This window comes from Ursus maritimus, unplaced genomic scaffold, assembly GCF_017311325.1.
Source record: "Ursus maritimus isolate PB19 unplaced genomic scaffold, ASM1731132v1 scaffold_9, whole genome shotgun sequence".
Classification (NCBI taxonomy): domain Eukaryota; kingdom Metazoa; phylum Chordata; class Mammalia; order Carnivora; family Ursidae; genus Ursus; species Ursus maritimus.
The window spans coordinates 49,854,780-49,872,269 of record NW_024427107.1 but is presented as its reverse complement, the minus strand read 5'-3'; the positions used below and the strand labels follow the sequence as shown (position 1 = coordinate 49,872,269).

At 36.4% G+C, this 17,490-nt stretch overlaps 2 protein-coding genes across 2 annotated transcripts in view; both read right to left on the bottom strand.

The window, feature by feature from the left end:
* LOC121101654 (oxidation resistance protein 1-like) overlaps positions 1 to 17,490 on the bottom strand; it is a 485,929-nt gene that overhangs the window by 243,641 nt on the left and 224,798 nt on the right. The window lies entirely within an intron of this gene.
* Positions 9,314 to 9,972, bottom strand: LOC103661542 (60S ribosomal protein L12-like). Its single transcript, XM_040625570.1, has one exon. The coding sequence runs from the start codon at positions 9,875 to 9,877 to the stop codon at positions 9,380 to 9,382; it is 498 nt and encodes a 165-aa protein (XP_040481504.1). The 5' UTR covers positions 9,878 to 9,972; the 3' UTR covers positions 9,314 to 9,379.

The following is a 17,490-nucleotide window of genomic DNA, read 5'->3' as shown; positions in this document are numbered from 1 at the left end:
TTTTAAACTGAGAGTTAACAAATGTTTCCTGAGTCAAATTCCCGCCTTTTTCATTCACCCCTCCTCACAACCACCCATAAGAGAATCATTGTTATTCCAGTTTGACAAATAAAAACGTTGGCGTTCAGAAATGCTCATCTTTTACCTGGAGCAATGATGTAATGTTGAGCCCAGAGTCTGCCAAACTAGAAACTCCCATGGTATCTGCATAACCTACTCCCCGAAATCAGTAGCTTTACCTGAGATAAAAGAAACTTTGGAATAATTCTTCGTGGAGTGCTAATAATTGCAAAATGCTGGCTGGGAGTTTTGTTTTACATTGTTTTGTCTTGTCTTGTTTCGCCTAATTTCTTTCTGGGCATTCATAGTTTAGATTTCCATGTGTTCTGTGGAAAGTGATATGTTACATTTTTATTCATTTATTCAGAGAATTTACTGAGAATCTTGTAAGAGCAATGCTTTCACTTAGAATGTATTTTATAATATCTCACAGTTCCTTTTCTTTGCTAAGGCTACTTTCTTTTACTATTGTTACAAATTAGGGACGTTTTGCTAACCCCACTAAGTAACTTGGGTGTGTCTGTCATAGAACTGTAGTGGTATCGATCTATTTGAGTAAAAGTCGTCTTCTCTCATGAATATCCTCCTTCCCTCCCCACTTAAAATCTAGTGTCATGTCCAGCCCAAAATCGGTGATCAATTAATGTTTGATCTTTTACTTGATAGTTTTTTAGTTTTTAGCTCCTTAAATCATTCTTCCTTTAAAGCATGTCTCCGATAGATGGCATCTCCAGGACTAGAGCCACTTTCAAATGACAACACCGTTTTCCTGATTTTCCATGAGTGATTCACTGGGAAGATGAAAATGGAATTTTCTTAGGGCATCAATATAACTCACCCATTCCTTTCTGTAGGCAGTGAAAGAAGATGAAGAATATACTTTATCCCAGTTGTTCTCCTTCTTTCTTTCTCAGTAATTAATCTTAAGATGGTTATGATTGTCTGAATATCTTTATGCAACATGCACACTAAACATAATCATGTACTGGGCAGATTATGATTTGAAAGTTTAGACTTTGATTTCCTACCTAAACATGTAATTCAAAAACATGGCATACAGGACTCTTAATAGCAAATGACAGAAACTCAACTCTAACCTAGGCAAACAAAGGAAATGCAATGGAGCATGTAACTCAGAAGTACAAAGGGGTGGCAAGCCTGAACCATGGATCAACAGCATCAACGAGAATATGTTTCCCTCTCTCACTTTCTGTCAGTGTTGCTTTCTGTGTTGGTGTCATTCTCCATCAGACTGTGTCCATAGTGCATTTCCAGCCCTACACAGACGACAAAGTTTTCAATTTTACAAAGAAAGCAAACCTTGTGCTCTGATGAGCAGATCAATCTTTGACAAAGGGCTCTGGTTGGATGCCCTAGGTTGCACGCATACCCTTGTGCTTCCTCTGGGGGACAAACCTCTCAAAAGGAAAGTATACAGTCAGGAGAAGAAGGGGTAAGGGATGCTTGCAAGATAGAAATAATAGATATCCTCCACAGCTATGTTTCTTCATAGGCAAAAAAGGACAGCAAGCTCCTGGTGGGATATCCGTTGGTTTGAGTTATTCAGAAATGAGCAGAAGAATAATAAAGCTTTGAAGTGATTTTTTCCTATCTCCTTTTAGGCTCAGATGCTTTGATTTGCCTGCCTAAGGGTAGCAGTTAGTCTGCTCTTTGTCGTCTTTTCATCTTTATCTCAGGACCCTGGTTGTTTCCAAAGTACCGCCACTCATTAAAGTTTTTGAACGAGCCCCCAGTCGGCTGAGGACTCCAGTCCACTGTCTCTACAGGAAAAGGACATTTCTCATATTCTTTTTTTCAATTGAAGTATATTTAATATACACTGTACTATTAGTTTCAGGTGTATAATATATTGACTCAATATTTGCCATATTCTTAAAGCTCATTCTTTCTTTTTTGATTTAACATACCTGATCATTATGTAAACTGTTTGGTAACTGTAGGCTTTTCCTCTTCTGCCTCCAGTCTGAACATATGGGGGAAATGCTGTTCTTCCTATAATCAATGTATTATGTCTTTCATAATACTGTTAGAATTATTTACATAAATGACTGTCACCCCTTTTGTCTTTACTTATCCCTAAATCCATGCAATTCACCTGTTATATCTTTTAATATTTGTTTATGAATAAATGAATGTGATCCATGAATCACTTCATTTAAAGTGCGTTTTATAGTTATATTAAAATTATCAAATCCAGGATCTTTTCCTTAATTTCTTCCTCATCAACTTTTTGCACATGGGCTTCTAGGAACTCACAGCATCTGTCACAGCACACCTTCTTAATCTACACCTCTAATTATTCCTCCTTTCATTGCCTAGTTCTTCTGCTTTATTTTACCCTAAAGTTCTTTGTCCTTTTACCACCCTCCCATTTGTTTTAGTGAACTACACACCTTCTTTTCCTCCCCCACTGAACCACAGTTCATGGAGGATTGGGAATATGGCAGATTTATATATGTGTGGATTTTTGTCATTTTCAGTGTTCAATAGAGGCTTGCTGAAGCATTAATGGATTATAAGGGGAAGGTGAATATTTAGACCTGAAACAGGAAGACTCATGGGGCTAGCATCACGTACTCTGGTTTCAGGAAGTGAAAAAAAGATGGCCAGACTGATGCTGGAGGTAGGATGGCACAGGATATAGACTTTGCCTGTTTCACCTTTTGTCTGGGGATAGCTCTTTTATAACCCCTTCTTCCCTCCTTTACTTTTTCTTACCAAATTTCTCTACCTTGGAATTCCTTCAGTATGATCTGTATCACATCACCAAGTATCTCTAGTTTTTCCAGATACCAGCACTGACCACTGAACATATTCTGCTTCTATTACATAGAGATAGCCCATTTTAGACTGTTGAGCACTGGGCTCCCTCTCCATTGCCCTTCTTTCATACTGAATTAACTTTTAAAAAATCAGAACTAAATTAAGAATATAAAGGAATTCATAACTGGGTTCTTTAAGAGAAAGGGAATATCAAGATGGCTTCATTGAAGAGCTATTAAAAGCTTATCTTCTTGATAGCTACTTTCCCATTGTAAAAAAAAAATTTTTTTAATGGAGAATTAAATGAGAATAATTCAAAATCACTAATGCCCAAATTATTTTCTCATTTTATAAATAAATGTCATAACAGATCAACTAATGATATGTACTAAAGATATAAATGTTCATTTCCCCCTCTCTCTGTACTTCAAGGCAAAACTGCTCTAAGTGATAGTCATGGGACATTAAAAATGCTCATAGTATTTGTGAATCAAGGATGCTTCTTGACTAAAAAACTTCAGCTCTGATGGCCCTTTCCTCAGAGAAGAAGAATGTAGATAATCACGTTCTTCAAATATCAGGCTGCTCTTTACTTGCCTCTAAATCCAACACAAATATTACTTGGTTATTAAACAAGCAGCAAGGTCTTGATACAGCTACAACTCTTCACTTCTCATTGAGTCCAGTGCTCTAACAACAAATGTTTTTAATGTATGATCTCAGATTCTCAATTATTATCAGGTACCTCTATGTGTCTCATTCTGGGTAGACGCTCCCTTTGCAAAGTATTTATCATTCAATTCTCATAGCAATCTATTGACGCAGTATGTTACTTAGCCTCTTTTTGGTTTTACATATAGAAAACCAATCTAAGCTTGTTTAGATGAAAAGGGAGATTTTTGATGCTTATTTAGATGAAAAGGGCACATTATTGGTGCAAAATATGACCTCTAGAAGGCAGGGGCATCTCTGATCCTCAGAGGGTAGAAATGCTGTCATGATTCCACCCACTTCTCATCAACATCTCTCTCTTTTGTCAGCTTTATTTTCCCACCTTGCAGACAGTCTTTCTCTACAACCTGCATATTCAAAAGATTTCTAGCCCCACATTGTATAAAGACTAAATCTATTCCATTGGTTTGGCTTTAAAGTTCCAGGAAAACTTAGTGACTTCCTTTCAAAGAAAAGACCACGAAAAAGGAAAAAAACAGCAATTTTACGATAAAAAATCCTGACAGACAGCCAACTTAAGCAAGAGATGAAAGTTAACATCATCAGTGATGTCACGTGGATATCTTTTACCTCCTGATATGATAAGGACACCTTATCTCTGTGGAATTATTTACAAAAAAACTGCAATTCTAGTCCGATCATGAGAAAATACGAGACAGACCAAAGTTGACAGACACTACAAAATACCTGACCAGTGCACCTCAAAACTGACCATCATGAAAAAAAAAAAAGACTAAGAAACTGTCACAGACCGAAGGAGACCAGTGAGACACACAGATGAAAACAGTTTCATACCCTGGATTGGATCCTGGAACAGAAAGAGAACATTAATGAAAAAAAAATTGGTAAAATCTGGAGTTTAGGCAACAATAAGGTACCAATGTTAATTTCTTAGTTTTGACAAATGCGAGATATTAACCACAGAAGAAACTGGATGAAGGCTGCACAGGGACAATCTCTACTATATGCACAACTTTCCCATCAATCTAAAATTATTTCAAATTTGTTTTTCAAAAATTAAAAAAAAATTTCAAAAATATTATTTACTAATATTAGTAAAACAAATTTCTGGGAGAAAACCATCATCCAAACAGCTTGGATTAAGTGTCCAACCAAGACCGACTAACTATGAGGAGTAGGCAAGGTCATCTAGCAGAAAGATGACCCCTGGGTCCCACATTTGCTAGTCTAGCCATTCCCAGAGAAGGGAGAGGTGGAGAGATGTAGACAGTTGTGAGCCAGGCAGTTGTCTAGTTGGTGAGAACACAGAAGAAAAGCTAAAAGTCAATGTAGTGAGTGTGCTATTTCATCAATTCTAAGATGAAATAGCCCACATTTTAGCCTTTCTGGAGCTGGAATGCTTCTTTCTTAGCGATATCAATTATGATTTGGATTTGATGAAATATAGTAATTATCCTATGAACATAAAAAATGATGAGACCCAGAATTCAAACTTAACCACTCTATTGTGTGGACTCCAAAAAACAAACAAACAAACAAACAAAACCCCAAAACTAACAAACCAAAATAAACTTTTGAATGTCATTCTTTTCAGGCTTCCCTTCATATTGGCCATAGTACCATATAATACTAATGCTAATAACGTAAACCCAACCTGCAAAAACAAAGTGGAATTGAAACCATGGCAAATTTGACCTAAGAGCTTATCATTCTAATAAAATTATCACCAAGACACTATACATAGCTAGAAAACTAGATGGAATTCTGGGAAGTTAGGACAGTCGAGGACCAGGCTTTAGGTTATTTTACATGCATTACACGTGAAATGTCATAAAACTCCATTTTAGAGATTTAATTTTTGATATTTCAGCTTAAAGAGCTAAAAAGAAGCTAGATTTATTTTAAAAATATATTTTCTTAGCCATGAACCTCATTAGTTCAGTGAGGTATTATGAAACTAGGATACGTGGACATTTATTGTTTCACCCCTTTAAGAAACCACAGCATGGTATTGACATATAACCTGATAATGAGACAAACGCTCCAAGGATTCAATTTAATTCATAATCACTTCTTGCACACCTGTTATTAGCTAATGGCCATATGAGGCCCTTGTGATATATTATAAAAAGATATACTTGGTTCCTGCTTTCATGGGGCTTTTATTGTATAATTACAAATGAGGTACGACTAAAAATTGTAGGAGTTCACGGAGCATATGACCAGGGAATTTAACCTGGTCTGAATGACAGAAATGGTGCTTAAGCTGAGAATAGAAAAGCAAGTACAAACCTTTATTGAGCACTTGCATGCCAGGCACTACATTGGGTGCTCTACCCAACCTGACAGATATTGTTCCAAATGGCCAGCTCATCATATGTTCAGATCTCTTTCTAGAGATTTTACCTGTAAGCAGAGTTGGAAGGTTGAAAATCTACTCTTCCCAAACATCCCTGTACCTGGAATCCCAGATATAACTTAGGCTCCAGCAATCAGAACCTCCTATTAGACTTTTGAAATTGGAACTGAGTACATGGGAGAGACGTGCTGAACTTGAGACTTGCTGGAACAGTAATTGCAGGTGTGGCAATGTCTTCTTGATCCTGGGATAACAGAGAGTGATCTGACAATACCCCAATCATGGCTACAGTGGTGTGATTCTTGAGCTGAAGACACAAAATCTATGTGAAACCCCACCTCCTTTGTTGCAGAGGTAACTGCTTTCCTGGTGGACTATATTTAGGGAGTTGCTCTGAAAGTGGTTTCTGAAGGCTCAGTATGTAGCATGCTCTTCCAACTATTCTAATGATTTTCGTAAGTACCAGTTCCCTGAATAATTTCTTCTCTCTGATATATAATAATCATGGTTTCTTCTTTCTGCTACTGAGCCATGGGTTAGGCAGCATTTGGTGCCAGAAGTGCTTGCAGACCTTTAAGAAAAGATATCTGGGATGTTACCTGACCTGGTTTGGTTGGAAGAGTCTGAGGTACTAAAGTCCATAATAGTCACTGGGCAAGTGTTACCTACATTATGACGTGGGGTTTTTTAGATTATGACCTGTGGTTAACTGAAATGAAGTGCCCAATGAAAGTGGAGCATCAGTGATCCACATGGCTGTTGCCATGACACAGTATGATGGGAATGGGAAATGTAAAGAATGTGGGGTGGACTGACTGTGTATAACTCTAGTAAAGAGCACAATGAAAGAAAATGAAAGGTTTAAAATCTTAGCTCAAAGCATAGTCTGAGAGAACTGGAGTTTCTATAATGGTTGTAACAAACCACTCATCTCTTGTACCTAGTTTGCTGGACTTCTATATTAAAACAATCATACATAGAATCTAATCTTATCAACCCTTGGGTTATAATTTAGTGTGAATTCATCGCCTGAAAACAAAGGGACTGATTGGAAAAGTATGTGATCCAAGAACTAAAATGGTGACAAGTATATATTTGACATTTGGAAGAATTATTCTCTAATTCTTCCTGAACCCAAAACTCCACTAAGCCTTACATGTGTGCAGAACCCAAACTGAACCCAAACTCCTGAACCCAAAACTCCACCAAGCCTTACATGTGTGCAGAAATGCCTTTCTTTGATTGTCTTACCTATAGTTACTTTGTTTGAGGTAGTTGCCTTGAAAGATAACTATTCTTTCTTCCACCTCTATCAACTTTCTTCAGCCTAAACCTATAGCATGAGTGAGATCCTAACATGTCAAGGAAGAAGGGTAGGGGGTGAAGACAGTTACAAAGTCAACCCATATAGGAATTCTAAATGTTTTAAGAATATAATATTTGGCTGTTTTAAAATTATATAAGCAAGAACCAGTGGAGTGTGTGTGTGTGTGTGTGTGTGTGTGTGTGTGTGTACTCTGAAATTGCTAGACCAGGGAAGAAAGAGAGAAATAATTTATCAATGTTGGGGGTGCTTATCAGCTTATCAGAAAGTCTGCATTTGATGTACTAGCTTAAAAAGTTGAGGAAGATTCTAATGGCTTACTCACTTGGTTAACTAAATCCTGGTCTTAATAGTGGACTACATGGAACAAAGTTGAGATGCTAGAAATTCCTAGGTAAAATACAAAAGGAATCTGAGAAGTTATGGAGATAGGGATATTGGAGTGGCATTATCAAAGATAATCGGCTCAACTACTCCCTATTGGTCCCTGAGAAGTTCCAAAGACTCTTTCATCAAAACACTAAATACTACATTGACTCTCCTCTTTGGCCAGGATTGAAGGTGGGAAATGATGATATTGAAATGGTTTATAAGATTAAATGGAAATAAATTATCAGGGTGAAAGAGGCAAACTGGGTAATTATCATAATGGGTGATAAGGATGAAATGGTTATAGAAAGTGTGACCCACAGAGATCCTTGGAAGAAGCTAGAAATCATGGGCTCCTTAGAACTGTAATACCTGGGTGACACACTAGGGTCCTACTTAATCTATACAACCAGAGGAGCTTTTGTTACGATGAAAATAGTTCTGACTTAAGCTGTCACAATAGAAAATCATGGATCCCCACCTGATTTCCAGGCCTAAGTTACAGCACTGGAGCTTAGGTACACTCAAAGAAAAATCTTGCATCACTTGTAGACACTTGATTCTTTGTCCTACTCTTTCCACAAAGGACCTGTAGTTATTTACCAGGATGACTGTATATTGGGCATAGCAAAATACCCAGACCTTTCTGGGGATTGTTACATTCTAATTCTGGTCCAGAGTGCCACTGTGGTCCACTGACAAGTGATAAATAGAAATTCTGTGCTGAGTTAGTGTCATAGGAGGCTCCGTGGTTCTGCAAACCCATTCTTAATTGGTTTGGTGCTTAATTACACCCTGCCCCCCTGAGTGAAGAGTTAGAATAGTATACTAAGCAACTGTTAATTAACTCCCTGACATCTTCATACTGCTTTTAAGGTAGAAAGACACCTCTCCAAAACAAACCTCCCCCAAAACCTAGTCCTTAACTCCCTAGCAAAGTGGTAAATAATAAGCCAAAGTAAAATCACATTCCTAGGGCAATCATAGAGAAAAGTAGCATGACCAAATATTTGAAAGATACAAGGGTAGTGCCCGCAATCATATCTTTCACGTAACTCACTTGTTTAATTTATACAAAAGCTATATGAACTCTGCAAAAAGACAGAAGATTCTCAAAATCTTAGTTGGGTGATTACACAAATTGCTGTTGATTTTTCAAAGGTGACCTCATTACTGGAACAACTCAAGACAGCCCCTGACACCAGGTATACAGCTATTTATTGGCCAGATGTGTTTTTTTTATTGTATCTATAAACACAGAACTCCAGAAGGTATTTGATTTCCGCTTTACCTGATAGAAAAGCATTACAATTTATTATCTTGTCTCAGGGCAAGATCAACTCTCTGGTTCTGTGCCATGATACATAATCCAGAGGCCCCTTGATTATGTCACCATCCCCCAGGTTTTATGCCAAACAACTTTACTGATCTCATTCTCCAAATATGATCTGGTGATCAGAAAACAGTAGCTATACTAGGTCCTTGATAAGACAGACAGGTGACAGTAAGATAGATTCAGATAAAAATTTCATATATGTGAGAATATATGCATATATGTGCTTATTATCCAATTATTTATTCAATGTTGCTTCTCTTGGCTAGAATGAATATTACATAAGATCAGGGCCTGTGTCTGCATTATTCACCACTATATTCTCAGCACAATCTTTGCACCTAAAATAAATGAGTATGAAATAGATAGGTATGTTCTTTACAATACTCCCTTTTCTTTTTTTTTTTTTTTTTTTTGGTTGTCAAATGATCCTTTATTGAAATATTTTCCTTTGTAGTTAACTAGCTGGGCATTCCACTGCACCACTGTTGATGTCATCTGTGATGTCATGAGGGTGGCGGCCATCAACATTGCAGCCCACAGACTGAGCCGTCCCCAGGATCTCTTTAATGGTTCCAGAGAGTTCTCTGGCTAAAGATCGGTGTCGCATCTGTCGGGCAATATTGACAATCTCATCAAAAGTGATATTTCCACTGTGCTTAATGTTTTCCTGCTTCTTTCTGTCTCTCGGTGGTTCCTTGAGGGCTTTGATAATCAGGGCAGAGGCAGAGGGTACCACTTCAATCTGGGTCTGTCTGTTCTGAATGGTCAGTTTCACAGTAATCCTTAGATCCTTCCAATCACCGGTTGCCTTGGCGATGTCATCACCAACCTTTTTTGGAGACAGACCCAGCGGGCCGATCTTCGGGGCCAGGGCAGACATGGCACCAGCCTCGCCACCGGTGCACCTCAGGTACACAACTTTGATCTCGTTGGGGTCGAACTTAGGCGGCATGGCGGAGGTGGCTGGTGTCGGATGAACCCGGATTCGGGACGACCGAAGACAGTTGCACCTTTGCCCCCTCTGAGCCGAAAGCCAAAAGCTATAATACTCCCTTTTCTAAAGAATGGTGAAACTTTTATTATAGTTATCTTCTTCCAGTAGAGATGAAGTTTTTAGTGCTAGGCATTATAATTCAGAAAGGTTTTGAATTCTGCTAAAACAAGATTTGATGTGAAATCATTTGCAGGAAGAATCATGGTTTGGAATAGGTAATAAACATAAATTTCCTCAATTCTCAGTGATTTGTATTTGAAAGAACTTTCATTTATGAAAAAGAACAGAATAATTATTTACTTTAAGAAATATTAGAAAGATATTAGTCACATAGGCCAATTATGATATTCTATTATGTATTTGTTGTTTGCTTTTACCATTTAATATTGAGCAAACATTTTGTGAAATATGAAAATGGTGCATATTTAATAAGAGGTCAAGGAAACAAAAGAAAGGAGTAAACAAAAATGAAACAGCACTGAGACTTGATTTCATATCAGATTTTGTTTTTAAAAAGGTGGGGTATATATTACTTGTTGCGTATCCAAATAAGAATTGGTAAAGAATTTGGTTTTTTACTAAAAATTAAGTTGCATTGTTTTAAACTTCTAAAATAAAATACTGGAATGAGCAGAGACATCTTTCTAAATAACCAATATATTATGCCAACAGAGAAATATCTAGGAAACTAAGAATCTGCCTGTCATACTTTGCTATTTCAGGGCAGATGAACTTGCTTTACCTACCCACCTCCTGCCATCTGTCTAGTATCAACCTAGATGCCACTTCATTGACATCCCATCCCCACCACTTAGGCTTAGGCTGGACACTCTTCTTGAGCACTTGACTCATCTTGTCATATTCTATCATACATTTGTAATGCTTCATGGTTGCAGTTTCATATTTTTTCATCTGATGTCCAAACTGAAGAGAGGGGCTATATCTTGTTTCAGATAAGATCCCCAACACTCAAACTATGTCCAGGCACAAATCAGCCACAAACATGAGTTGGAAAACAAGGAGACAAAACATGACACTTGACATCATCTCTTGATATCCCCAACACTCAAACTATATCCAGGCACAAAGCAGCCATAAACATGAGTTGAAAAACAAGGAGACACAACATGACACTTGACATTATCTCTACTGACCAGAACATCATCTCAGATTTGAGGGAGAAGAATCTGATTGCTCCTGATGACACTTCTTTAATTCAGAGAAACAAGGGTGGAGGTGAGGACTGACCATGGACTTAGAAGGCCCACAACCTGGACTTGCTCTTCCTTCTAAGGATCAGAAACATTTTGACCCATTCAGCTTTAGGGAAAAGCATAAATCATAAAAGAAATAACTTATAATCTGGACTTCATCAAAATTAAAATCTTATGCTCCAAAAGATAATAAATGAGAAGACAAGCAATAGACTGGAATAAAATATTTGCAAAAGAGACATCTGATAAAGGTCTGTTATCCAAATTATACAAAAGTACTCTTTAAACTCAACAAAAAGAAAACAACCAGATTTAAAAATGGGCCAAAGGCCTTAACAGACACATCATCAAAGAAATTATACACAGATGGCAAGTAAGCATATGAAAAGATGCCCCACATCATATGTCATCAGGGAAATGCAAATTAAAACAATGAGATACTACTTCACACCTATTAGAATGACCACAATTTGGAACACTGACAACACCAAATGCTGGTGAGGATGTGGAGCAACAGGAACCCTCAGTCATTGCTGATGGGAATGCAAAAGGTATAGCTACTTTCAAAAGACAGTTTGATAGTTTCTTACAAAACTTAACATACTCTTACCATCTGATTCATCAATTATGCTCCTTGGTATTTACCTAAAGGAGTTGAAAAATATGTCCACACAAAAACATGAACACAAATGTGTATAGCAGCTTTATTCATGATTGCCAAAACTTGAAAGTAACCAAGATGTCCTTCAGTAGGTAAATAGATAAACCATGGTATATCCAGAAAATACAATATCTTTCATACTAAAAACAAATGAGCTATCAAATCATGAAAAGATAAAGGAATCTTAAATGAATATTACTAGTTAAAAGAAGCCAGTCTGAGAAGGCTGTATACTGTCTGATTCCACCTATATGACATTCTAGAAAAGGCAAAACTATGGAGGTGGTAAAAGAGTCAGTGGTTGTTGGGGATGGGGTGTGGAAAGGATGAATAGGCAGAGCACAGATTTTTAGGATGATGAAAACACTGTATAATATTATAAAAATGGGTATATGTCATTATCCATATGTCTAAACTCACAGAATATTCACCACCAAGAGTGAACCCTAAAGTAAACTATGAACTTCAGGTGAATATGATGTGTCAATGCTGGTTCATCAATTTGTAACAAATGTACCATGCATGTTTTCTAACCACAACACTATGAAACTTCAAGTCAACCACAAGAAAAATTTTGGAAAATCACAAATACATGGACGTTAAAGAATAACCTTCTAAAGAATGAGTGGGTTAACCAGGAAATTAAAGAAGAAAGAAGAAAATACATGGAAACAAATGAAAATGAAAACATGATGGTCCAAAAACTTTGGGATGCAGGAAAAGCAGTCACAAGAGGGAAGTATATAGCAATATTGGCCTACCTCAAGAAGCAAGAAAAATCTCAGAAATACAATCTAATTTTATACCTAAAGGAGCTAGAAAAAGAACAGAAATGAAGCCTAAATCCAGCAGAAGAAGGGAAATAATGAAGATTAGAGTAGAAATAGATGATATAGAAATAAACAAAAAACCTGACTAGAAAGAATTAATAAAATTGATAACCCCCAGCCAGACTTATCATAAAGAAATGAGAGAGGAGCCAAATAAATAAAATCATGAACAAGAGAAGAAGGATCACTACCAACACCACAGAAATACAATTATAAGAGAATATTATGAAAAATTATATGCCAACAAATTAGGCAATCTGGAAGAAATGGATAAATTCCTAGAAACATATAACCTACCAAAACAGAAAATTTAAACAAAATGACAACCAGCAAAGAAATTGAGTCAGTAATCAAAAATCGCCCAACAAACAAAAGTCCAGGGTCAGATGTCTTCCGAGGGGAATTCTACCAAACATTTGCAGAAAATTAATACTTATTCTTCTCAACCTGTTCCAAAAAAGAGAAATGGAAGGAAAACTTCCAAACTCAAACTATGAGACCAGCATTACCTTGATTCTATAACCAGACAAAGACCCCACTAAAAAGGAGAATTATACCAATATCCATGATGAACAGGGATGCAAAAATTCTCAACAAAATGCTAGCAAATAGAATCCAACAGTACCTGAAAAGAACTATTCACCACAATCAAGTGGGATTTATCTCTGGGTTGCAAGGGTGGTTCAATATTTGCAGATTGATCAACATGATATACCACATTAATAAAAGAAAGGATAAGAACCATGTGGTCCTCTCAATAGATGCATAAAAAGCATCTGACAAAGTGCAACATCCTTCTTGATAAAAACCCTCAACAAAGTAGGAGTAGAGGGAACATACCTGAACATCACAAATGTACCACTCCAGTGGGGGATGTTGATAATGGGGAGACTATGCATGTATACAGACAGGAATTATATGAGAAACCTCCGTACCTTCCTCTCAAGCCTAAAACTGCTCTAAAAAGCAGTCTTAAAAATCTTTTGTCTTCTAAATTTTTTCTATTTCATCTATTTCTGCCCTTATCCTTATTATTCCTTTCCTTCTAATTACTTTGAGTTTAATTATGTTCCTGGCTTAAGATGGTAATTTAGACAATTGATTTTGAAAATTTCTTCTTTTCCAGTATAGGCATTCAAAGCTATGTTTTCCACTAAGCACAGCTTTAGCTGTATCCCATATGTTTTGATATGTTGTGTTTTCATAATTATTGAGTTTAAGATATTTTTAAATTTCTCTATTTCTTTGAGCCATTGGCTATTCAGAAGTGTGTTGTTCATGTTCCAAATATTTGTAACTTTTTTAAAGGTGTCTTCTTGTTACTGATTACTAATTAAATTTATTTTATATTTTTGAGATATATAAGCCAGTATATTGACTATTGTGGTGAATGTCTCATGTAGTCCTGAAAAGTGTGTGTATTCTGCAGGTTTTTGGTGTACTGTTCTATAAATACTAATTATGTGGAATTGGTTAATAACATTGATGAGATGTTCTGTATTCTTACAAACACTTTGTCTGCATTTACTGAGGATGGAGTGCTAATTTTCCCTGTTATGCTATGGATATAATTCTCAAGTTGTGAAGGGTTTTGCTTCATCAATTGTGATGCTCTATTATTATCTACATATTTAGGATTCCTATGTCTTACTAATAAATTGCCCCTTTCATTAGCAAGTAATGATTTTCTTTACCTCTTTCATATTAACATTATTAATATAAATATTGATAGAACAATAGCAGCTTTCTTATCTTTACTGCTTATATAACAGGTCTTTCGTCACTCTTTTGCTTTTATTCTGTGTCTTTGTATTTAATATATATATTTTGTAGACAACGTGTAGTATTTTGAGTGTCAACTTCATTTGCATTCAATATAATTATTGGTTTGTTTTGGCTCAAGCCCACCATCTTCCTATTTGTTTTCCATTTGTGATTTTGTGTTTTTGTTCCTCTGGTGCTCCTTTTCTTGTCTTTTTGGGGGTTAACCAAATATTTTCTAATGTAACATTTATTTCCTCTACTGCTTTCTTAACTATATTTCTTATTTTTAAGTGGTTGTTATAGCACTATACCCCTTTTATTAATTTATTATAAGTGATTACTCAAAATAATAAAATGCACCCCTAACCTATCAGAAACTAATTTGAGATAATATTGTATCATTTCACATTATACTGGATATTTACACTTCCTACTTCCTATTTCAAACTTTTCACTTTCACCTGATATTTCCCACTTCCCAAAGTAATAACCTTAGAACAATGCAAGTTAATTTACTTGTCAATCTCCTGTACTTCTGTGTTATTGTGTAATGTCTTTGGCTTCTACCTATGTTATAAACCTCACCTTACACTGTTATTGCTTTACTTTCAACAACAAAAAAATCCATTATCTTTCAAGGAAAAACGAGGGGGAAGTCATTTACATTTACCTATTTACCATTATTTTCTGTAGGTCCAACTTTCCACCTGACATCATTTTCTTTTAGCCTAAAAGATGTCCACTCCCATAGTACATTTTTGTCTACAAGATTTTCTATGTCAAATTCCCCAAAATGACAGTATAATTTTGGTCCAGCTTGCTGTTGTTAGATCAATTGTTTTTCTAATTTCATAAGAACTTATGGATTAGTTATCATTAGGTTCTAGAATCTACACTTTATAGAATCCACACTTGACCTAATCAGCTGTAGATGAACTTTGAGGATGAGTTACATAGGAAGAAATATTGCTGACTAGAGCTACCTCTTCGACAGAGTCTGTGATTGGAAGAGTTTAACCTGGAATATTATTAATGCCAGCTACCATTTACTGAAAGTTTAGGAGGCTCCAGTCTAGTTTGATGGTTAGCAGAAATTATTTTATCTAATCCTTAGAGTTACCTTAGGAAGTAGTTATTGTTGTGTCTCAAATATGTTAAATAAATTTTCTAAAGTCACAAAATCATTCAGTGTAGAACTGGAATTCAAAGCCTAAGCTGCATGACCTCAAAGACTGCGTATTTTTAAAAGCTACAATGCTATACTGTTTCCTGTAAGAGTAACTGGTTGCTAACAATGCCCAAATGATCTATTTGAAGATGTGCTATAGAACGAAAGAATGATGGGTAGAAAATAATTCTTCAAAAATAATGAAATTTTAGTTGGAAGGTGTTGGCATTAAAACTTTTTAGACATATATGGGGCGCCTGGGTGGCACAGCGGTTAAGCGTCTGCCTTTGGCTCAGGGCATGATCCCAGCATTATGGGATCAAGCCCCACATCAGGCTCCTCCGCTATGAGCCTGCTTCTTCCTCTCCCACTCCCCCTGCTTGTGTTCCCTCTCTCTTGGCTGTCTCTATCTCTGTCGAATAAATAAATAAGTAAATCTTTTTTTTTTTAAAAAAAAGACTTTTTAGACATATAGAGCTCACTCTAGGTAGGTGTCTTACATATGGGTACAAAGTTAATTATAAATGTTTTTTTTTACTAGGAAGATACAGTATGAGTACCTGTGTTATATGGAAGTGTCAAATCACTCTATTGCACACCTGAAACTAATATTACACTGTATATTAACTGGAATTTACATAAAAACTTAAAAAGATATGAAATATCCAGATATAGAAATATTAAGTGATTACAATTATATAAATGTTCTATTTTCCATGCAGGAGTTCTTAGAAGATTTATTCTTTCGGATAGATAACAGAAGGAATGAAAGAAAAATAAACCAGAATTCAGATGAGTTCAGAATTCATCTTTGGATGGTGAGATTATATCTTTATTTATTTCATTATGCTTTTCTGTATTTTTCAATACAATTCAAAAGAGAGATAAACTTTATCATAAAAATGTATTTCCTCTTTGATGTTATGAAAGGCTCAAAACACTTGAAACGTGTAGTAGCTATGATTTTTTTATTCCAAAAATACATCTGTGCAGGAGATTTTCCCTTTGAGTCCACCTAATCCAACCAAAGCCCCCATCCTGCCGGGCTGGTGGGAAATTTAGCCTTAGATAGTCCTGGAACTCTCCCTCACAAGAGTCCTACAAAGGCCCTGGATGTTGTATGAACAGTATAACATCTGAAGGCCCCATCTTTCATTGATTCACACTGATTACTGCTCAAACGGCCAGTGTCCAGGAAGACCTGGGTTTTTGAAAGCCAACGGATCTCTCATTATCTTCTCACCCAGCAAGTAGGAAACTGCCATTTTCTTGAGGTCCTGCTATTTGTAAGATTTATGGCCCTCTTCTGCTTCTTAGGCTCGAGTAAATCATCTCTCTATTATTTCTCTAAAGCACTTACCCTCTTCCCTTCCCCTTGTGGGATAAATATCTTTTTAGTAAGGCTTTCACAGAAGGTAGGGAGAGATCTTGCCTTTGGGCATGAAAAAACAAAACAAGACAAAACACCTTCCATTTTTTCTTTATGATGAGTAGACAGGTTTTTGGCAGTCAGCGCCAAGCAAAGCTTCAGCTAGGTGCTGGAGTTGAAAGGAAGTCATAACCCAGCTGGGAAGATAGGACACCCATATGGACAAATAATCAGCCAGAGAGAGCCAATGATAAATATTAAGTACAAATCGGTTGGTGTTAGTTTTATTATCACATCGTCCCAGTGTCTTTAAATCTTTTCTATATATTTTTACTTCCCTTTCCTTTATCTGTGTGTTTTTTTTTTTTTATATGTCCTTAATCAGTATCCTCAGTCCTTTCCCCCAAATGGAAGCAGACAGATTTCTTCCTTCCTACACAGATTACTCAGTGGGTATGTCAGAGAATTTTTGTTTTTCTCACAAAGCAAATTAGAAATTTGAAATGTCAGGTAGACAGATGTGTGAAAAGTTCTTGCCAGGTACAGGAAGAGAGCTGATTCAACA

What these genes read in the sequence shown, in the direction of transcription:
- LOC103661542 (XM_040625570.1), bottom strand. Translation starts at nt 9,877, where the DNA reads ATGCCGCCTAAGTTCGACCCCAACGAGATCAAAGTTGTGTACCTGAGG.